The 23,766-nt window shown below is 35.8% G+C and overlaps 1 protein-coding gene across 3 annotated transcripts in view; it reads right to left on the reverse strand.

Annotated features, from left to right (window-relative positions):
- The window catches only part of HMCN1 (hemicentin 1), a 462,896-nt gene that overhangs the window by 319,090 nt on the left and 120,040 nt on the right, over nt 1–23,766 (reverse strand). For all 3 annotated transcript variants that reach the window (XM_003815598.5, XM_063598296.1, XM_063598300.1), the window contains exons 3-4: nt 7,865–8,023; nt 6,662–6,784 (exon numbers count right to left, since the gene is read on the reverse strand). In XM_003815598.5, coding sequence (XP_003815646.4) covers nt 6,662–6,784; nt 7,865–8,023 — 282 coding nt within the window. The remainder of the gene's footprint in view (nt 1–6,661; nt 6,785–7,864; nt 8,024–23,766) is intronic.

Raw genomic sequence — 23,766 nt, forward strand, 5'->3', positions numbered from 1 at the left:
ATGTCATTATGAGAACTGTTCACATGCTCAGAAGCCTACAGACAAAGATAATTTTTTAAGCAATAAATTAAGGACTTCATTTTTTGTTTTATCTAAACAAATGGAAAGTACACATGGCTTCATTTAAGCATATTCCTGACCTATAAGCACTCCCAGGTGCCTGGAAGTGAAAAGGTAACTATGTGACTGGAACATTAGCATTCCTAGCACATACTCATACAGACAACATGTCAATCTTAGCACAAAAAAAAGAGAAAGAAAGCATTGCATTGAAACTACAGTTCAGGTATGCATTCCTTTTCTGCTGTGTTTGTGGATGTGGAGACCTACATTTATTTTAAAGAATCGGCTCTGAACATCTCCATTCCATTTTCCACAGGTGAATTCAAAGAAGGGATAAGTGGAAACATTTACACATTGTTTTCACACATTTCCTGTAGCTCTCTAGAACATTATAGTTGTCCCTGATACATTTTCAAATTTCAGAGGAAACACCCGTTTCTACTTATTTTCAAGGTCAGCAGTAAGGTTTTGTTTTTGAAATAATTTCTGGAGTGAAACTCAGGAATGGGGAAAAACAAAATGGCAGATTCCTAATTTTAGAGCACTAACTGTCCAAAACCCCAATTTTCAGAGTCTCATCATTGAGCCCATATGCAGAAAGCTCATGGTCTAAAGTCTAGTCCTAAATGGCCATTAGCCAAAATAGCGGGAAGAGGCTGTGCCAGATTCATACTCCAGCAAAGTTTACAGTTTTTTTTTAAAAGTATTGAACTCAGGGAAAAAACTAGCAAGAGAAATAAGTCCAGTAATCTCTAATCTATGAGGCTTTTCATTGCCAGGATTTGAATTTTTCATGGATGTGTTGCAAAATTGTCACTTTATTTTCCTGGGTTCAGTTTATTTCCTTTGAAATACCTAGTAAGCTCAACTCTCCTCTGCCTATTAGAAAACCAAAAACGGTCACTAGAACATTTTGACTAGCATGTATCACTAAATAAAAATAATAGCAGTTAATATTTATTGATATGTTCTAAACCCAACAACACTATGAGGTAGAAACTATCATTCTCTCCATTTTACAGATAAGGAAACTGACACACAGAAAATATCTGAGGTCACATGGCTGGGATATGAGCCATGGTCCCAGAGCGTTAGTCTTAACTACCACACAATACTGCTTGTGCTGAATCTTTTCTGTTTACCCCTCCAGCTTCATTTTCTAATACTCATTTCCATCTGGCTTTGCACCCTGGGATGCTGACTGTTTTTTTTTTTTTTTTTTTTTTTTGAGACGGAGTCTCCCTCTGTTGCCCAGGCTGGAGTGCAGTGGCACGATCTTGGCTCACTGCAACTTCTGCCTCCCAGGCTCAAGCGATTCTCTTGCCTCAGCCTCCTGAGTAGCTGGGACTACAGGCGTGCGCCACCATGCCCAGCTAATTTTTGTATTTTAGTAGAGACAGGATTTTACCATGTTGATCAGGATGGTCTCGATCTCTTGACCTTGTGATCCGCCCACCTTGGCCTCCCAAAGTGCTGGGATTACAGACGTGACCGCGGCCAGGGATGCTGACTTTTATGGAACACCTCAACAGGGCTCCTTGGTTCCCTAGCTTCCAGTTGGATTTGGGAAAATGAAAGGCACCAGGAAATACGAAGGGGTTGGGCACATATTCCCCTGGTTCTATTGTTACAGAGCTTCGGTTACTGATACCCTGCCTCTGTAAGAGAGAATTACAGAAGTAATTATTTATCAAAATGCTATTTATCGCTTAATTGTACATTTGAAAATAACTTAAAGAGTGTAATTAGGTTGTTTGTAACTCAAAGATACATGCTTGAGAGGATGGCTACCCCACTGTCCATAATGTGCTTATTTCATATTGCATGCCTGTATCAAAATATCTCATGAACCCCATAAATACATACACCTACTATGCACCCACAAAAATTTAAAAAATAAAAAAGAAATGTTTTTATTGTAATGGAAACATCTATTAGAATCGGACCAATACAACAGGCTGGTAAGTTTTTTTCGAGGGAAGGGAATGTTACAGGATATGAGTTGGGGGAGGTGGGAAAAAGGATAGGGAAGCTCAGGACAAGCAAATTATCTAAATAACAGTGATCTTTTGTGTTAGCTTCTTTGACACAGGGATATAGCATCTGTGAGAAACTTTGAGATTTCCAACTTGGACTTTTTCTTACACCAAAAGGAAGCATTAATTAAATCAACTGACAACCCATCCAGCATATAAATAAAGGAATAATACTGCAATAGTTTAGTTCCTTGTCTGTATTCAAAGGTGAATTAAGGACATCCTTGAGATGTATTGTAAATTGTGTTTCCAAAATGTAATACCATACAGTGATTTATAGACCACTGATGCTTGGCCAAATAATTTCTTCACTTTGGTTTCCCTTTTATGTTAAATAAAGATGAAACAGTCCTAGATCTTCTACTTAATCATTGTTTTTTTTAAAAAAAGAAAAAAACAGAACGCAGTAAAAACTTCACTTCAATTCAAGAGTGAGTTTATATAAAATATATCCCCCAGGTTAAGAAACTGATTAAATAGGTTAAGAGAGTAAAATATAACACTACACTTTCCTTTAGAAACAGTAGATGAAGAGTCTTGAGTAAAATGAAAGGACTCAGTGCATGTGCGGCTTCCTTGAAGTTCTTGTGTCTATTAAATGTGAAGACACCAGTATAGCATCTATTTTCCCTAGAGTTTGTAATGTTTACATAATAGAATAATTTGGAACAGTGAGAAAAAAGAAATGACTAAATTACATGCCAAAAATTTTGCAAATCCAATTTTAACACTGTCACAATGCTTCCTATTAATAAAATCTTCTGTGGTGGTAGCTTTCTTTAAGGAATATATTGACTTGTACAGTTCCAGTAGGAGCTTCACAATATTTTTTTTTCACACACAGTGAAAAAAGAAAACTGTCCAGCCTCTTCCTGGATTCTTCTACTCAGATTTATTTCCAAGTAACAATCAGACATCTAATTTCTAGCAAACATGATGGCACAGTTTTCCCCACTTTAAAAGCATAATACCAACACTACCAGTGTTATAATAACACTAGTTAATATTTATTGGGCACTACTCTGTGCCAGACCTTGTGTGGAACATTTAAGTGCATTATCTCACTTAACCTCAGAGCAAATTTCTGAAAAGGATAATTCTATTATCTCCATTTTACAAACAGGGAAACTGGGACTCACAGATCCCATGTCACAAAGAAATATACAAGTTTTATCATTTAAGATGCATTTACTTTAAGGTAACTGAATACTCAACTCAAATTGGCTTGAACAAAAAGATAATTTCCTGAACTCTGGAGGTTTAGCAGTAGGATGGGTTTGATTGTTGACTTAATCCAAAATACTCCTAGCTAAAATTCCTTTGGTCTCATTAGCCCAAAGTAAGTGAAACATCGTTTCCTGCAATAATTGGTGAGGTGGTTAGAATTGCTATGATGGATAGATAAATAAAGCCTCAGCCCTATTGTTGGCATCAAACTCTAGTTTATAAAAATGGACAACTTTAGCAATGCTTCTCTCTAGTGCTATTCTGCAATAGCTAAATTTAAAGATTAGAATATCAGTTGATGATCCAGGAGAGAAACACTAACAACAAGCCAGTGGGTTAAGTTTCTGTAATATATCCATATTTATAAAATTTTCTGAATTTACATCAAATTTTTATAAAGTATTCTTCTTACAAATTATCTGGTAATTGTCAGAATTATTAAAAATTATTAGAACTATAAAAATTATGTATCATATCATGCTGTATTAGTGCTTTCTCATGCAGCTATAAAGAATTGCCGGAGACTGGGTAATTAATAAATGAAAGAGGCTTAATTGACTCACAGTTCTGCATGGTTGGGGAGGCCTCAGAAAACTTATAATCATGATGGAAGGGGGAGGGAACACATCCTTCTTCACACAGTGGCAGGAGAGAGAAGGGCTGAGTGAAGCAGGGAAAGGCCCCTTATAAAACCATCAGATCTTGTGAGAACTCACTCACTATCATGAGAAAAGCATGGGGGAACTGCCCCCATAATCTAATTACCTCCGATTAGGTCCCTCCAATGACATGTGGGGATTATGGGAACTACAGTGTAAAATGAGAACTGATTGGGGGGCAGTGGGGGGAGACACAGCGAAACAATATCACATGCCATTTAATAAATGCTCTAGGGCTTATAGTTTCTCTATAGGGCTTAGTTTCTCCATTTAAGGCACTATATTATTTCGGTTTTTTGTAACTCAATTTTCCTTGGGTATGTGGATATAAATGGAGTCACATTCCCAGGACACACTTTTGTTGTTGTTGTTGTTGTTGTTGTTTTTCTGGCTCTGAAACCCACTACTAATAAAGTCCTATGGTTCTCCTTAAATTTAACCCCATTTGTTTTGGAATTTTTTTTTTTTTAGATGGAGTCTCACTCAGTTGCCCAGGCTGGAGTGCGGTGGTGTGGTCTCAGCTCACTGCAACCTCCACCTCCCGGGTTCAAGTGATTCTCCTGCCTCAGCCTCCCGAGTAGCTGGGACTATGGGTACGTGCCACCATGCCCAACTAATTTTTGTATTTTTAGTAGAGACGGGTTTTCACCATGTTGGCCAGGCTGGTCTCGAACTCCTGACCTTGTGATCCACCTGCTGCGGCCTCCCAAAGTGCTGTGATTACAGGCATGAGCCACTGCGCTCAGCCTGTTTTGGGAATCTCTAAATGGTGTCTGACTGCTCACAAACAGGTCCCATTGAGCAACTATTCTTTCAAAAGCTTAGGTGCCAGCCATGTGTCTTCTTGCCTCTTCTGTAATACTTCTGCTGGGAATGACCATGTCCACTAGGCATGGCATATTCAGCATACTGGCCCCAACACTCTATCTCTGTGCACTGCACACCACCACCGCCTCCCACCCAGAAACTCACAAAACTCTAAGCAAGTGATATACAAGCTGATGTAAGAGAGAATGCTATTCTTCCTCACTTAAGTCCCACTTAATGCTGCTCACTGTACCCTAGAGTCTTACAGAATTCCAGGTTGAAGACAATTTCTATGAGCAGTTTTTCCTTCTTTAGGTTCAAGTACAGTGTATGAGATAGGACAAGGAACCCAGTGTCTGAGAGAGTCCTGCACTGTTCCCCAATCCCTTTCTTCCCAGGTTCCCAAATTCTCGTGCAAACATTGAGGCAAATTAACTGTTGAGGGCTCCCTGTGTAGTCATCAGACCCTTCCCAGGAATTTCTGAGTCACTAGAGTGCACACAATATAAACCTAAGCCATAACCCTCTCTAAAACTGTTTCTTCCAAGAATACATTTTTAAGATTAATTTTATAAATCTATCTATTTCAATATGTTGATTAAAAAATTTTTTCGCTAGATTCTTTGCTCTAGAAATTTGTAATGTCCTATTAGTTCCACCTTGATATAATAAGAACTCTTTAGCTATAAGAGAACTACTGAACCATTTCATTTAAGACACAAAGGAGTCTGTCATGAAATTAATAGAACTTGTAGAGATACAGTGACCACATGAATCAGATATGAATTATGCCATGGCACACATTTACCTATGTAACAAACCTGCATATCCTGCACATGTACCCCAGAACTTAAAAAAAAAAAGGACTAAACAAAAAATAAAAATAAATTTTAAAAAACCCTTATCTTTGTATTGGTATGTTCCTAGAAACTTAAATGAGAGTCAAATACATAAACAGGTTTAAAAAAACGTCATTATGAGTGAGGCCAAGGAAAGACAGCAAAATGGACAAAGAAGAAATTATGGGCCAGACGCGGTGGCTCATGCCTGTAATCCCAGCACTTTGGGAGGCCGAGGCGGGCGGATCACGAGGTCAGGAGATCGAGATCATCCCGGCTAACATGGTGAAACCCTGTCTCTACTAAAAATACAAAAAAAATTAGCCGGGCGTGGTGGTGGGTGCCTGTAGTCCCAGCTACTCGGGAGGCTGAGGCAGGAGAATGGCATGAACCCAGGAGGCAGAGCTCGCAGTGAGCTGAGATTGTGCCACTGCACTCCAGCCTAGGTGACAGAGCGAGACTTCACCTCAAAAAAAAAAAAAAAAAAAAAAAAAAATTATGACAAACCTATCTAAAGGACTTTTTAAGAAAATACTAAATTTTCTTACAATATAATTTATAAATACTATCAGTTTTTTGATAACTACATAGTTACTAGTTAGTCACAGTTTTTTACTTTTAATCTTAGAAACCAAACCTCATCAGAATTTTGCTCAATAATTAACTTTTTCGCATTCTACTTCAGTAACCAGTTTAGCCTCATTTTAACAGTTATATGAAAGTTATTCATCAAAAACACAAATTGACCTTACTGAACAACTACAAAAATTTTTGATTCCAATAAAATTAAACAGTTAAATTCAATTAAATTTAGCAGTTTGTTGCTATAAGTAATACAATCTAAAAATTAACATTAAATAAATATACCTATATTACTTCACATTATTCAATGCCTTTATTGAACCGTGGCCTTGGAGTTATACCTTTTGGTTAAAATTGTTTTTGAAATCAAATCTGTCGTAATTAGGCTGGCCTAACTGATTTTGATAAGGCAGCTGGTAATAAAGTAGACTCCCTTTATTAAACTGACCTCATTAACTTGTTTTTTGTCCAGATGGAACACTTGACCAGAACTTGTAGAGGCAATTTCTTCATAGACTTTATATCCAATATGGGTCCTGTCATCACAATCTCCAGTCAGAACAAATACCACCTATGATTAAAAAAAAAAAGAAACAGTATAGAGGGTTTCCAGAAATAAAAAAATACGTGTATTGACTACCTATTGTGTTACATTACTGGGCAAGTAGAATATGTGAGAGTGTGTGTGTGTGTGTATATGCTTATATAATTATTGACTTTATACTCTGTTTAATAGTGAACCCAGATAGGAACATAGTGATTTATATTTTGGAAGTGTAGGCTAAAAGCTGTAGAAGTAGAAGTGAGACCATGACTATGCTAGATCAGAGAATGGCCTCAATTCCTCACCCCTCCCTGTATCACTCAGTCAAAAGATTCTGAATTCTTCTTATAAAAGAGGTAGAGCTTATTTTGTCATCTGTGAATCTAAGCTTGTCCATGTGACTTCCTTTGGCCAATAGCATGAGGCAAAAATGTCATTCTACAAGTTCTGGGCTGAGACCCAAGAGGGCTTGTGTATTTCCATTTGCTCTCAAGTGTTTCTGCCATGGCCATGAGAAGGACATGCCTAAACTAACTTACTGGTCTCAAAAAGAGGGTAAGACAACTATGAGGCAAAGCCAGTTCTCCTGACAGTCAAACTTAGATAAGCAAAACCCACACTATTCCCTAGACACACCAGTGAGCAAGCCTGGCCTAGATCAACTGAGCTCTGTGAACATGTGAGAAATAAATGCTTATTGTTTTAGACCATTGAGTGTTTGAAAAGTTTGTCATGCAGCAATAGCTGATACAATGAATAACTCTGACTCAGGCGTGATTCCACATCGGAGATAACATTGGAATATAAGCCTTTTTTGGTTAGGCCTGTGTTTTGTCAGTTATAAGGAAAAGATGATAACAAGTACCTTAATTAATCCCCAATCATGTCTTCTCCATACTGAAAACCAAGACATTCATATGGTATGTATAAATATCACATATATGTTTAATATGTTTAAATCGGATGACATATACATACTGGAGAACATACATGTGGATAGATAGTTATAATTATTGTTATTGACCACACATGGAAGAGTCAAAGAGGACAGGCAATCTCTTACATACTGCATTTAGACAGAGACGTTTGGGGTTGATTCTTACTCACTTGTGACTGTTTCTGTTGGATAAGTTGCAGCACCTCATGGGTGAGCCGGTAATCTTTGGACCGAGCATCAGTGAAAACATAGATGAAAGAACCAGGAAGAGAAATTTCCAAGGCAATTTTTATAGCTCCGATACTCATTTCTGGGCAATCACCACCACCCTGTTGAGTGGAGAGAAAAATTCAATTACGTCATCAGCAAAAACAATTGAATATTTTGGTTATAACAAGGTGCTTTGGGAGTTTTAGAACGAGCAAGTTTTCCTTTTTATTTTCTGTCAGTTTGGCACTTTGTTCAAGAAGGGATGGAAGATATGTAAAGTGATATGAACTAGAAAAATGTGTACTTAAGGATAAGTTAGAAATTCACCCAAAACACACAAAATAATAGCTATATATTTTTAAAATTAAATGTCTATTCACTCTGCCCTCTCTTACACGATGATCTCATATACCCCCTCTTCTCTTACTTTTTCTCATTCTTATTTGATGACCTTGCTTATTGTATTGAGAAGACAGAAGCAATCAGAAGAGATTGTTCATAAGCTCCCACCACAATACCTGTTAACCTATCTGCAGAAGCAGCCAGATGCCTGCCTTAATCATGAAGCACTTGCTTGCACTCATGGCTATGCACCCATGGCTAAGGCTAACTACTCACCTGGGAACTAATCAAGGTGATCTCCCTACTCCATCACACTCGTTGCTAAATCATTCCAGCATGGCATGTCTCCATACTCCTTCAAACTTCTGCTCACTTCATACCTGCCAGAGAAACTTTCCCTGACTATCTGACATAAAATGCATTCTGTCTGTCATTCTTTTCACTCTCTGTTTCATTTTTCCTATTAACCTATAATCTCTGTTTTATTTTCTACTTGAATAGGCTAAATATGTTTTCCTAAACAAAAACTGTTCCCACCCTCAGAGCAATTCTTGTCACATTTGTTTCCTTCATAATTGTGTGGATTGGTACATGAAATTGTGAGTTTGCTGTATTTATACTTTTATACATTATATTTTAGATTCAGAATTATATCCTGTTTGTTTCCATGTCATCAGCATTGTTTAAAACCACAGGTTTGAATAATGGCATAACATTCTATTATGTCTATATTCCATACTTTAGTCAACCATTTCACTGCTGTTGAAATATTAGTGATCTTTCAAATTTTACTTCTCCATTATAAATGGTAGATAGACAAACAGACAAACTGATAGCAATAACTATAGGGCCAAGGGAATGGACCTTTGATCAATATAATTTGAGCAATTAATACATAATTGCTGAACACCCTGCTGAGATTTGGGCATCCAACAACAAATAAGCTAAAATATCTTGTCCTGAAGGAGGTCAGGGCCTAGAATAAGCAATCACATAAAAAGCAGGGTAGCTTGGGATCATGTGGGCTTTATGGCAGCAGAGTGCAACAAGTAAGAGCTCTTTCTCAGAAAGAAAATAGTTATTCATGAAAGGAGTAAGGCTTTATCATTAAACTCTGGAAATCCTATTTGATTTTCCTATTGGGTCTTTCAGCAGGCTCCAACAGTCTCATATTCTGATACAGATACCGTGAACACCATAGATCTAATCAGGGTCATAAGAACCAAGTATTAGAATAGTTTACAATGTAGCTAGCCTGGATGAAGTGGAGAATCTTTTCTTGTACTGGATCCCGATAAAAACTTACAGCCTTTGAGCATTATTTGTTAAATAGGTTGAAACAGAGCATCAGCTGTTAAAAATTGACTCTAAAACTGAAAGACTCATTAAATATTAGGTCACTTTCTTAATTGCATGGGGCTAGAAGATGTAGTAACCTGATCTTCACTTTGGAAAATATACCAGCCATAGATTCCCCAAAATTTTATCGAGTTAGCAGTCCTTTCTCTTTTTGCAGAACTTATCTCCTACCTCCTATCACTTATATGCATTTTTGAGGCATTTAGTTTAACAAATAACAACACTCTCAACAACTTGTATATTTGTATCTTTTGACCATACTTATCTCTCAAGTTCTAATTTTACATTTTCAATTTCTTGTTAGACCTCTATTCCTGGGTGTTCTATATGCCTCTCCAATTTAGTGCATTTAAAACAGAACTCATAATTTCTGCTGTGTCATCCCTATTTTTGTTAACCATGCTATCTGCATAGATATTTAGTTTCAAAACCTGAGTCATTTTTGACTCCTCCTTCTTCTTTCATCTAATCAGTGGTCATTCATTCGACTTCCATAAATCTGTCCCTTCCCTTTCTCTTCACTTCCCACTAGTCACTTTTCTTATCACTAATTTTATTACATGTACAAACTCCTATCTGATTTTCTGCTTTTCCTTCCACTTAACTTTATTTTGCCTGCAGTAAAGAGCTATATACATCACGTTCCTACTTAAAATATTTCACTACTTGTGTTGGATCAAATAATCTTTCTATCTTTCTATCTCCTGTTGCTCCTTCTCCACAAATTGCTCCCTTTAAGCTGAGATTCTTTTTTTATAGAATTTTTAATATTATAAATGTTTAATATTAAAATAGGGAATTTTTAATGTTCCCCTTGCTTCACACTTTAATGCCATAACAATTTGCATTCAAGTAGTCTTTCTACTGTTCTAGCTCTACCATTAAACACTTCTCAACAAAATATGCATGTCTAAATTCTTCCATTATTGTATAAGCTCATTGATGGCAAGGAACTGTGCTTTGCTGAGTCCTTGAATCCTCAGTTCATAGCACAATGCTGGCTTAATCACTGAGTAAATATTTTTCAGATTAAACTATTATCTCACAATGGTTGAGATAATATGCCTTCCCCTCTTTAAAGCTTTGTTTCCAGTCAAATGTGCTTACTCACTCTTCAGATGTATTCTACTATGCTTTACACTTTAGTGGTACTTAACATATTTCCTTTGCCTAACAGTTATTTGGAGGGTTATCATGTGCAACAATGACCTTGAATGAAAATTTATGTAATAGGAAAGTGGGAAATAGACAGACATGTTAGTAATGTTGGTATATTGGATAGAAATAATCTTTACTTGCAGCCAATTTTGTATAATCTGTAATGGATATTCTGGGATGCTCAAAAAAATTTAAATTCCTATTGTATATTCAGAAGCTTAGAGAAAAACATTCCTCAACTGCGCATGACACTGTGCACCTGAGTGTGAACCACAATATAATTTATCCATTCTACAAGCATTTGTTGAATGGTCAAGTACACAATACAACTCCATGGTAGTATAATTCTAAGGAGAGATTAAATGTCTTTTACTAATTGTCATGTGCGTACCAACACACTAGGAGAAGTTTTCTGTCTATGGGCCAAACATGAGGACAGCTAAGAAATATCTAAAGGCACATATTAGGAATAGAAGGAATGATAAACCTTGTCCAGTTATTGAGTGAGAGATCCTCTCTGAGCCGTTTGACTTGGGTATAAATTTGCCCTAAGAGGACCTATAGATGCCTACTTCCCTAGGAATCCTGAAACATTACCCAGGAGTAGACTGTAGAGACCACTAGAATCCTTGAAAGGACTCCAGATGAATTAATCCCATTGGAATCTCCCAGGAACTTCAAGCTCAACCTAAAAATTGAATGCAGCCCTAAAAAAAGCATGTACTGAAATAGGGTCTCTAAGACTACAAACATTTTTCAGCCTATAAATTTGAATAAAGCAGTTTAACCACATATTAATAAAATCAAGATGGTCAACAACCTTTTCTGTAAGTATTAGAACCACCTTATTTTCCTGGAAAAAAAAAAAGCCACTTTGTGAAACATTGGAGCTTTATGTATATGAGGCTTAATATTGGTTAATAATCAAAGGAAAGAGTTTGGTGAGCTGACACAACTAAAACTCCACAGAGAATTTCACAAATATCCTTTTATTTCTTGGACTTTTATAATATCATATACTCTAAAATGAATTATTTGACTTTTATGAAAGAACTAACAAAAAGTCTCAAAGCAGCCAGGAAAATTGGAGAATGTCAAGTAAAAAGAGAACATTTTAAGCCAGGCATGGTAGCGCATGCCTGTTGTCCCAGCTACTTGGGGGGCTGAGGTGGGAGGATCCTTTGAAACCAGGAATTCCCATCCAGCCTGGGCAACATAGCAAGCTATCTCTTAAACAAATAAATAAATGTTTAAAAAAGAAACACTTTGACTCACACATGTCAGAAGCCAAGACTGGATGTGCTTATATATCCTTTAGGAGTGCTCTATGCAGCTTAATTATATTTTTCCTGCTATGGAAATCAGTGCAGTCTTTATAATAAAAATGACTATTCTGCCCCAAATCTCACATTTGCAATATAATCTGCAAACACAGATTATATTGTAATCATATTGATTATAAGTGTTCTCAGGAATAAAATTCTTCAAAAAATAATACAGTATATTTAAATTATTACCTTTCTGCTTCTAGCTAACTGAAAATTAAAAGTAAATGTTAACTAATAATTCATATCTTAATAAAGCTATGTGTTTATCTCATTGTGGATAGAAGGTCCTGAAAAGAAAAATAAGTTTATTCTTTTTCCAAAAGAAGTTAACATACAGTATTATCTTGTTATAAAAGCTCTCTATCTGATATTTCAGTTCGGTTTTCTAATAATTTTAAATCACAAGTGGCCATTAAAATGATCTATGAGGCTGGGTGCGGTGGCTCACACCTGTAATCCCAGCACTTTGGGAGGCTGAGGCACACAGACTGCCTGAGCTCAGGAGTTCGCGACCAGGCTGGGCAACATGGTGCCCTGTCTCTACTAAAATAAAAAATTTAAAAAAAAAATTAGCCAGGCATGGCAACATGCGCCTAGTCCCAGCTACTCAGGAGGCTGAGGCAGGAGAATTGCTTGAACCCAGGAGGCGGAGGTTGCAGTGAGTCGAGATCGCACCACTACACTCTAGACTGGGTGACTCCCAGCGAGACTCCATTTCAAAATAATAATAATAATAATAAATAAAATGATCTATGGAAGAAATGCTTTACCTCTGCACTAACACAGTAGCCACTACCTGGCCTCATGTGGCTATTAAGCACTTGAAATGTGGCTAGTGAAAATGAGAAACTGAATTTTCAAATTTTATTTTAATTAAAATTTAAATTAAAAAACTAAAGCAATGCTAATTTTTATATTGATAACATATCAAAATATTTTGGATATATTCAGTTAAGTAAATAGATTATTGAAATTAATTTCAACTTCTTTTGAAATTACATACATAGTTCACATTATTTGTTGGACAGCACTACTTTAGAATGATACATTTGATTGACTTATGTAGACTTAATTTTAGACTGTTAATTGTAAGGTTGTTGCTTTGATTAAGTCTTTCATGAACTTTCTTTCCTGGCAGAAGTTATTAGAGGCAAAATTTAAATTGCTTTAATTTACTAAGGATCAAGAATCAAGGTACAACTTACTCCAAAAATCTACAAATTATTCCCTTTGCTTATACACACACACACACACACACACACACACACACATACACACAAAGTTTATAAACAAGGATTATATATATACACACACATATATCAAACTTTATCATATATGTATACATACACACACACACACACACACACACACACATCTTTAACCCACTGGTTTCTTTATAGTGTTTCTCTCAAATCATCAACGGACTTTCTGATCTTTAAGTTTAGCTTTGGCAGAACAGGACTAGGCTGCAGAAGCATTGCTAAAATTGTTCATTTTTATAGATAAGCCTCACAAAGTCAGAGACTGTAGGTTGATTTGTGTCAGCTGATTTAAAAATTGGAAGTAATGGAAATGTGACTGAAACTATAAGAACAAACTCTTGTAAGTTTTATTTCCAAACTTAAGAAAAAAAAAATTACTGCTGGCCAGGCATGGTGGCTCATATCTGTAATCTCAGCAGTTTGGAAGGCCAAAGAGGGCAGATCTCTTATGCCCAGGAGCTTAAGACCAGCCTGTGCAACAGAGGAAATCCCCGTCTCTAAAAAAAAAAAAAAAAAAAAAAAAAAAAAAAAAAAAAAAAAAATTAGCTGGGTGTGGTGGCATATAGCTGGTACGTGGTCCCAGCTACTCAGAAGGCTCTGGGTAAGTGGAGACTGCAGTGAACCATGATTATGCCACTGCACTCCAGCCTGGGCTACAGAGTAAGACCCTGTCTCAAAAAATAAATAAATAAATAAATAAATAAATAAATAAATAAAATAAATCCTTTAAACGTCTGCAGCAGTTTCATTTTGACCTGAATACCAAATAGAAGAAATGTAAAATCATAATCCATAAACATTTATGATGGAAGAGCTTACAACTGAAGAACTTAAATCTATAAAAGGTCTTCTTGATTTAATCAGTACTTTTCTCGGTAATAAGACACTTTACCTGTGTTAATTCAATAAATGTCTACTCTGAGCCAAGTGCTGAGAGAGTATTGTCACAAACACTATGTTATTTATTCTTTACATCAATGGATAAGGTAAGTATCACTTTTAACATGTTTTATTGATGGAGTACTAACTGTTGAAAATCCTTTCTCAGGGTCACACAACTAGTAAGTTAAAAAGCAGAGATTTGAACTTAATTATGCCTGGCCTGAAAATTCATGCAAACTCCTGTGAGGCATTTTATTACCTCTTGAACTTCTGTGACTATAAGCAAGTAGCTTTCAGAGACACTGTATAATCAGAGGAAGAAAATTCCATTCTTCTAGATACCTACAGAATATTGTTTATTCTTCTTTTGTGGTATTCAATAAGATGTATTATAATTTATATTTCCTCCTACTAGATCTCTGTTTTTTGAAGTACTTAGTAGGTGTTCCATTGTTGTTTGATGAATGAATGGATAAATGACTAGTGAGTACATGGGTGAAAGATTTTGCAAAGCAATCTTGATATATTTGAGGTACACTTAACATACTCAGCCTGAGCTTGACTTAAGCCTAGCCCATCCCATTTCGAGTAATACAATTCCAGAACTAAACCTTCTAAAAGTACAAGTGTATAAAGCTAACTCCCCCTATGTTTGATCTCTCCCCCACACCCCTCTCTGTCCTGGCATACAGTCAGGATGAATAATCAACATGATAAAACCAACATGGCTATGTAAATATATTGCCTAAAACCACAGAAACATGCACACACACACACACACACACAAATGAAAGGTATAATGGAGATGAACTGTATAATGCATAGAATTAGACAGCTCCCTAAATACATTTTAGAAAGGGTCTGAGTTTGTTAACCCGTGCTTTTATTTGAACCCTGAAATATAGATAATTAGTATCAGTATGCACAGTCCTGCTCAATATTTTGATTGACATTTTATCTTTATAATTCTACTGATGCCTACAATTTACTAAATTGCCAAAGACCTTTCAGATAGAAAAACGTGTACTAAGAAAAACAGAAGCATGTGAGCTTTCACAGTAAATGTTGCTCCTGGAATAAAAAATATTTTTAAAAAACTGTAACTTCAGAGTTATGGTGATAATTATGTTTACAAAATGAATTCCTGGAAAACAAGATTAAATAAGAATGAATAGAAATCTTATCATTCAAGGGAGTAGTAAAACACAGATTATCTTGCTGTCTTTTCTAAATACAAGACAGTGTAGGAACGGCACTGGAATAAACTGAAACTTTAAACTGTGAGAGGAGTTGGAAAAAAAATGAAGTCCCTGTTCGAATCCTAATGGGAAAATCTACATCAAATGATGGACCAGAGAGACCCAAGAATGTTAATCTCAGAGCAAGCATGCTCCCATGCCTTATCATTTATCTTCTAGTCAACCTATTTCAATTCTTCTATTCTCGTCTTTTCATTGAACTCGTTTTTATATCAGTTGTTTTCCAGATGCCTAAGTCTAAGCAATAAAAATTGAAACTTTTTTATAGACTCATGACTAAGTTCAAAATAATTCTTATTGACATTACAATATTTACCCTTATTCTAACATGAGTATAACCTACTAGAGTTTGCGCTTAGTTTCAAAGTCAGACTACATCTTTTTCACAGGGAACACCCATGTGTGAAATGTCTTATTTGTGTAATCTGTCCCTTACCTATAAAATTTAGGTATGCAACTCAGTTTCAAGCTGAACAAAAAAAAATTTCTTTTTTTTTTTTTTTTTTTTTGAGACAGGGTCTAGCTCTGTCGCCCAGGCTGGAGTGCAGTGGCGCGATCTCACTCACTGCAACTCCACCTCGGTGCTCAAGAGATTCTCCTGCCTCAGCCTCCCGAGTAGCTGGGATTACAGGTGCCCGCCACCATGCCTGGCTAATTTTTGTATTTTTAGTAGAGACAGCGTTTCACCAGGTTGGCCAGGCTGGTCTCAAACTCGTGAACTCAGATGATCCACCCACCTCAACCTCCCAAAGTGCTGGGATTACAGGCGTGAGCCACCACGCCTAGTCTAAAGCTGAACAAAATTTTACAACTCTCAGCTCTCTTTCTTAAAATACAGTTGTGCAATTCTTTTACCAAGAAAACAGGATGTACATGTGAAAACCATTAAATTACATTGAATCAAATTTAAAGTTGCATCGAAGCAAATATAAAACAAATTAGAATAATTACAGAGTTCGTCAGTGACATGTGCTGGCTTTTATTACTTGTAGAATATATTGCAGGGATGTACTGAGAGACAATCAGAATATTGCAGAGCCCAAACCTCAAATCTCCAAAATCTAAATAAAAGATGTTACATCCCAGACAGTCAAACTATGCTGCTCTTTGCTACACATTCACTGATCACCAAACAAGCTCAAAGAAGGTGAAATCCAAATTAAAGCATCAAAGAACTGCTGACCACAATTCCAGGCACAGTAAAGGTAACAATTACAACAATGTCCATGCTTTCAGATTATCACCTGTCACTGGTAAGGATTTAACTCATCGGCAACTGATCTTTCAACTCGTTGGACCTTCTTTCAAGGGAGCTAGTAGAGCTTAGGTGGGTCTTCAGGGGACATGTTTTGTTGGGTCTTTGGAGAAGGTTCAGTTTGCTTCAAATAAAATATTTATAAAAACTGCACTATGTACCAGGCACTCAATATCTTGATTAGCAAATTAGAAAATGTTGTGCCTAATACATTAAAAAAAATCAAAAGTTTCATAATTCACATGAGTTATAATGGACAGTAAGTGGTCCTTTGAAGAGGGAAATAGGATGGAGACAACCAAGAATAAAAAGAAGAAGCAGGCAGGGTTAACCGTAGGCAAAAATGGGAAACTAACAAATTATATCTCAGTATTCTCAGTCACCCTTCAGTAACCATCCTCTTCTCAGCTTCTTAGAGAATTCTTTCTTACCCTCTTCAAGGATTCGGTATCTTTTTATTGTGACCTTCAAAATTAAGACACTGCCATTGCCCTGGTTGGAATGGATTCCTGGTCCCACCTAACAAGTGGTTCCCTTGTTTGCTTAGGGAGCAAGAGCCAGAGGGGGCAGGGACAGGGTCTAAGAAGGTCTTACTAGCCAATCATCATTTGCTTATTCAAGGAGGAAGCATTCACCATACCTATACTTGCTCTGAGCAGACCTTCTTGCTCCCAGTTCTTCCTCTCTTATGATCCTTCTCTGTTTTTCCTCTCTGCTAGTCAAGACTCTACCTAGCCATAGAAATTTCTCTCTTCCTTCTGCTCCAACACTCACATATGGATTCTGCATGCCGTCTAGCACATTTGGTATTATCTTTGTTATTAGCTAGTTAATGAAGATTGGAATGCTGTGATTATTTAATGTGGTAAAAATATATTTATACTGCTTGTGTAATTTCCTCTCTTGGCAAAATGGAAAAATGCATTTTTACTAATAAAATCATTATGATTTACAAAGACATCACATTATAAGAAAGTTTGAGATACGCAAATTTTACATTGTTTTTAGTAGTCATTTAAAAAATGATGAAATAAGATCTTAAAGGCGATGACTACATATATGATAGAGCAAATAAATCAGGATTTTAAAAAATCACCATGAATATAAAAGGATAGAGACCTAGTTTAAACATTTATGTAAGGAAACCTGAGGGACTTAGCTGATGACAGAATCAGTATTCAATAATGTAATATGCCTGCCAAAGAAAGCTGATATCAGCCTCCAGCATTAAAAGAAGCTCCCCAGACATTGCTCCAGAGGAGTCCCCCAGGTATCATCTGGTGACAAAATCCAGTGCTATCAAATCTTTAACTAGTGTTACTCAGGTCTGGGGTACTGACAGGTTGCTGGAAGGGATTCCAACATCTGACGGGGTGACTGGACAAGTGATATTCAAAATCAATTCCAATACTAGGACTCCACAATTCTCCTGAATTTTTTTTAAGGTCTAGGAATAAAAAAAGATGCTTTCTGAGAACTAACTGCTCCTACCCAGTTTGGATAGAGAAAAAATTCTAATTTTCCTTTATGTCCATTTCACTGAAAATGAGTTTGTTTTTTAGCTGCAGCTGCTAGCAACTCTGAAAAAATGAGATTTATAGTTTTCTCTAGGAATCCTGTCTGTAGATCAAGGACAATTCTCCCAAGGAAACTGTTTTGATCTCCATCCTTACCATCACCTAAAAACTAACAAAATCAGATTTAGTACTTATTGTGGGGAATAGAACAATCTGTTGGTTGCCTAAGCAGCACATATGGATTGAATCCAGGCATCATAGTTTAGTGTATTCTTTCTCTTAAATGTTATTTGGCCACAGGAATCTGCAATATTTGCCACGCAATGACTCATGTATTTACCCTTAAGGATATTCCCATAGATGCACACTTTGAAAAGAAATTCAAGAAATTTCCCATTATAATATCCACCCCACTCTAATCACCTGTATATTCCATTTTGAAAAAGTAATCCAACAGTCAAAATAGCCTTCAATATTCTTTGTCCTTTGAAGTTTACACAAAAGATCATTACAATATCAACAACGTATTTGCTTCTGGATAGGGTACCTAAATGGATGCCTAAAAAAGGGTCAAACATTCCCATTCCTGTCCTCCACTGTCTTGTCGCAGTCTCTATTCCTTGTTCTCTGGGGATGTAGGATGGTTTGTCCCTCAGAGAATTCTTTACTCTAGCAGAAACTCTAATAGAAAACTCGAACTGCAAACTAAAGTTTTAATAGATGCTTCATTCAGGCCCAAAGAAATTTCAACACTAAACATAAAAATCAAAACACTACCTACAGTAGATATAGTACCTTTCAATATCTTAAACATATTTTGTTCTTGTTTCTCCCCAAAGTGTGCATGAGTTTAAACAAGCTTATCATACTTAGTACCAAGAACATTTGCTGAGGAAAGCCAGTGATTTTATTATTAACTTTGTCATTTGCTACTTGGTAATTTTTGGTGGGCCAGTTACTCAAAGTGATTGGAGATAGGAATGAAGTAAAAATATTTGAGAAAAAAATTCATTTTGTTGAGGATGAGATCAGCCCTAGACATACATCTGTCTTTAATTCTTTACTTTCCTACTTTGAAGTAACATACAAATTATATAAATAAATATGTTAACTTGATTAGATCAATAAGGTTATTTAAACAGATATTTAGAAGGAAAGTAGCGAAGCAATAAAGGAAACTGGCTTTGGCATTAAATACCTTGTTTTGAGACCAGCTTTGCTACTTGCTATTTTTGTGACCTGTGTAAGACATGTTACCTAATATCAAAAAGCTTGAGATTCCTCATTTATAAAAAGAAATAGTAATATTTATGTGAGTATAAATTGAGAAAATGATTTTAAAACACTTGCAAAACCTTTTGCAAGGCACATATTCCAAAACTGTTGCTCATTTACGACATAAATATTTGGGGATTATTTCCCTTAAAAGAACTTTGGAGTACTAGAGCTAGTAGTAGCAATAGATAACATTTATTGAGCCTGTACTTTGGGCCACTGTTCTGCTTGAAGGTTTATGCATACTATGAGTTAAATGCCTTATCATACTTTCTTCCCTAAATTAAATACAAGCCAGTCCTCCTTTAAAGTGTGTGTGTGGGTGGGTGTGTGTGTGTGTGTGTGTGTGTAGGATATTTGTAAGCAAATGCATATTATGAAAACTTAAATGGAAATTAAAACTGCTTTTCTAAGTTGAATCATGTCTAATCATGTCCAAAAATGAAAATCAAACCTCTGATAGCTCTACATTATATCTATGTCCATGATGACATATAATGCCTTTTCTTTCCTTTTTTGGTTTATTTTTAAAATGTATTTGCTTTCTTCATTTGTCTAGCCATATATGTTTTTTTAAAATTCATATGGAAGAATTCTCTATATATCTAGAAATTAAAGTTACAGTTTTATACAATAGCATTTTTTTAAAAAACTAGAAATTAGATAAAGTGTATACACCAAATTGGTATAGTAAATTATTCTTCTAAAATCATCATTATCTTGTTCTCCTCTTTTTAGCAGTCTTCGCCTATCTGAGGGTATTTCATATTCTCCTTAGACAGTTAATTCTATCAACTGTTCTTCTATAGAAAACATTCTTTTTCCCCTAACCTTAACCTGCCGAAGTTTAAACCCATTTATTCTCCTGGACCTCACCCTATCATCTTCATAACTCTATCATGTTGCTATGTGACAATGTTTTTCCAGATATTTTTAATCATATTCCTACTTTTTTAAAAAGTCAATTTTATTAAAAGACTTTACTAAGGAAACTTAAATTATGTGTGAAGCTTTTGATTTGGGGGATCAACAATTTATACAAAAGTTGGCATTGTAATCTCATTATTGTAGAAATAACTTGGTGTTTTGAGGGGTTGTGTGTATGTCTGTGTGTTGGGGGGGGTGTGTGTTTACACTTTGAATGTTTGACTAATATACTTTCTGTTCTTTAAAACATTTGGATAAAAGGCTTGAAAGCATATCACTGCCAATACCGTTTTCTAAAAATCAACAAGCTTTATAGTTTCTTATAAAGAATGTGTCCCAAAGCAAGGCTTTGCACTGCATATTTACGAGGATATTAATTTCCAAAGCTCTGTGTGATTTGAATACCATTTGTTGTCATTTGTCTTTCCTTCTTTTCCCCAGAGAGAAAGCACAGTTGTTTTCAAGTTACTTCTCTGTATTCCAGATGAAAGAGGATAAAGGAAAATGAAATTAATGGTATAAATTTAATAAATTAAGTGTAATAATTTTTTGCTAATTTTTTTCCTGGAAAATTTTAGATTGCTTTTTCTCAAGTTAATTCCATATCTCTAGAAGAAAAATAGCCAAGCCTGCTCTAATGTTAATGGATGATTAATGCACTTCAAACTGAATTTACTTCTCATTGTTTTCAAAACCAATTTAAATATGAAAGGAATATTTTTAAAGGTTTTCTTTCTTTAAAGTTCAAGTTAGTTTAATAGGATAACAATACTTGCTGCTTTTGATATCAGTGATTTTGTGGGAGTTACTAAAAATGGCAGAAAGGGAACTGAAGAAGGGTTTGAAAATCATACATAAAACAAAATTTTGTATCTCATACTAAAATTTTAAGAAACTTGTGAGGTATCTCAAACTGATTAATGAAATAATAAAGTATTCTATAAGTAAACACTGAACAAAATATATCCTTTAGTTTAGTGTTAAGTGATGATGTAGACTAGACTTTTCATGTTTAACCTTTAAATTTTTTGTCACTGATTTAAGACAGAATAATTCACTAGAAACTTTGAAAGTAAAAACACTTCTGTGGTATTCCCAATGCCTGTAACAATGCCTAATGTTGAATGAAGGGAAAAAGTAAGTATTTGATTTTTTCCCCTTGCTGGTTGTTCTAATTAAGCATCCTTTTGGATCCCATGAAAGTGCAAAAAAGGGGGGGGGGAAAAAAGAAAATCCCATAAGATAAAGCCTGTCCAGGGGAAACCTACAGAGAAATAGACCCCAGCTTTTACTGCATGGGAGAAAGAAAGAAAAATTATTTTTTTGAACAAAGGTAAAATTATATAATCTTATAGAGTGTCTGTATCATATTCAATTCCAGAGGGTGGAGGGAGGCCTCTGCAGAGGCAGTCATAGAGTATGAGTCAGGAATCAGGATCCTTCACCCTGGAGTCAAACAGAGCAAGGAGGATCAGGGCACTCCCTATAGATCCTTCAGAACAAAAGAAGGGGATAGGCAGACAATCAGGAAGCCTGTGCCAGGTCTCATTGACAATGTAGGTATTTTCATTCTGGCCAGATTTTCAAGAATATAAGAATGTATTCTCACGGAGGAAAAAAAATGAATACAATAAATGCCTTCCTAACATTCTATCTGCTAGAAATCCCCATTACTTGGCCCATCTGATTCTCTATAAGGCAATAAAAACTGATGGTTAGGTTTTTTGGGTATTTTCTGTACCATCAAGTAAAGTTTAAATAATATTTGATACAGTTTTACTGTTAAATGTACATTTTTAAAAGAAGCCACTTCAAATGGCACTCATTTATTCAACAGCTATTGAAAGTCTACTCTACTGCAGACACTGGTTTATCTTCCAGATGAAGCACAGGTTAATACGAGCTACAGGGCTCTTGTCCTCAGGAACTCAGTGCAATAAGGGTACATGAAAGCATTTAAACAACCAGAACAATGCAGTTTCTAATTTCCAAGATCCATGAATATAATATAAGTTTCTAAGGAAATTTTTTTTCAGAGAATTTGGACATCCAAAGTGGCAAAGAATTTTTGCTATATTGAGGCAGAGAAAAGCAAATAGTAAATAAGTAGCAAAATAATGACTGAAAAAATGCCGTGGTATAAGAGAAAGGAAATGGAAGACTGTTGGTGAAAAAAAATGTCAAAAAAAATTCAGTAACAGAGAAAAATAGTCAAGAGATAATTATATAAATCTATTTACATATTTATCAAATACAATTCAATTTAGTATATAATTTACAAATGGAGACATGGACAAAATAGAATCACCCTTGAATACACATTTGGAATGCCAAACTTCCAGTTTCATACCCTATGCCTCAATTATGCTCATTACTATGTGCAGATCCGAATTAAGTCATTTATCCAACAGTGAATCGATGACAGTATTATACTTCAAACTCTGATTTGGACTCTGTTAATCTGCATATTCTGGTATATTCATCCATTCATTCATTTATTAAAAAGTGAGCATGTTCTATATGCCAGTCCTTTTACTGGGGTATTTAATAAGCTAAATTATATGCAGTCCTTCAATGTGAACTCCCAACAGCTTTATGACAGAGAAAGGTAGTGAGAAATGACCCAGCCAAGAAAATAGGGCAGGATTCTCTGAGGAAGTGGTATTATTTAAGATGAGACTTTGAATACAGGATTTTAAACCAGGTTAAGGGAGTGTGGAAATGAGGGCAGACTGAAAGACAGGAACTCTCTGTGCAAGAACAGCATGTGCAAAAATGCCCTGAGGAGATGGGTGGGGATACAGATATGGGGAAGCTCTATGCAGGGCCTCTGCAGCAGAGTACAGAGCCTAGGAGAAAGAGTGGCACTAGATGGGAATGAAAGGTAGGAAGGTCTTAGATCACTCAGAACCCAGAACCACAGGAAGAATTTGATGAGGTGTGGGTAAAGAGTCAAGTAGATATGGTACAAGGCAGAAACTTTCAGAGCTGTATTCTGAGATCCCTTTGTCTGCAGAGTAGAGAAGCTAGGCCTGGAAAATAGAAGCAAGAATAAATGCAAGAAAATCCCTTAGAAGATTTTCTGCATTTGTTTAGACTAAAGATATGGTAATTGGGACTCAGATGGTGTCAAAAGAAATGGAGAGGAGTCAATTGATTTAAAAGGTATTTAGAAAGTTACAAACAACACTTACTAACAGTTGGACTGACTATAAGGGGTAAAAGTGCAGGGTGTATTAAGGAAGTATCCAGATATTTGGCTGGGGAACCAGAATACTATAACATCATTCACAAAGGT

Source organism: Pan paniscus, chromosome 1, assembly GCF_029289425.2.
Source record: "Pan paniscus chromosome 1, NHGRI_mPanPan1-v2.0_pri, whole genome shotgun sequence".
Taxonomy (NCBI): domain Eukaryota; kingdom Metazoa; phylum Chordata; class Mammalia; order Primates; family Hominidae; genus Pan; species Pan paniscus.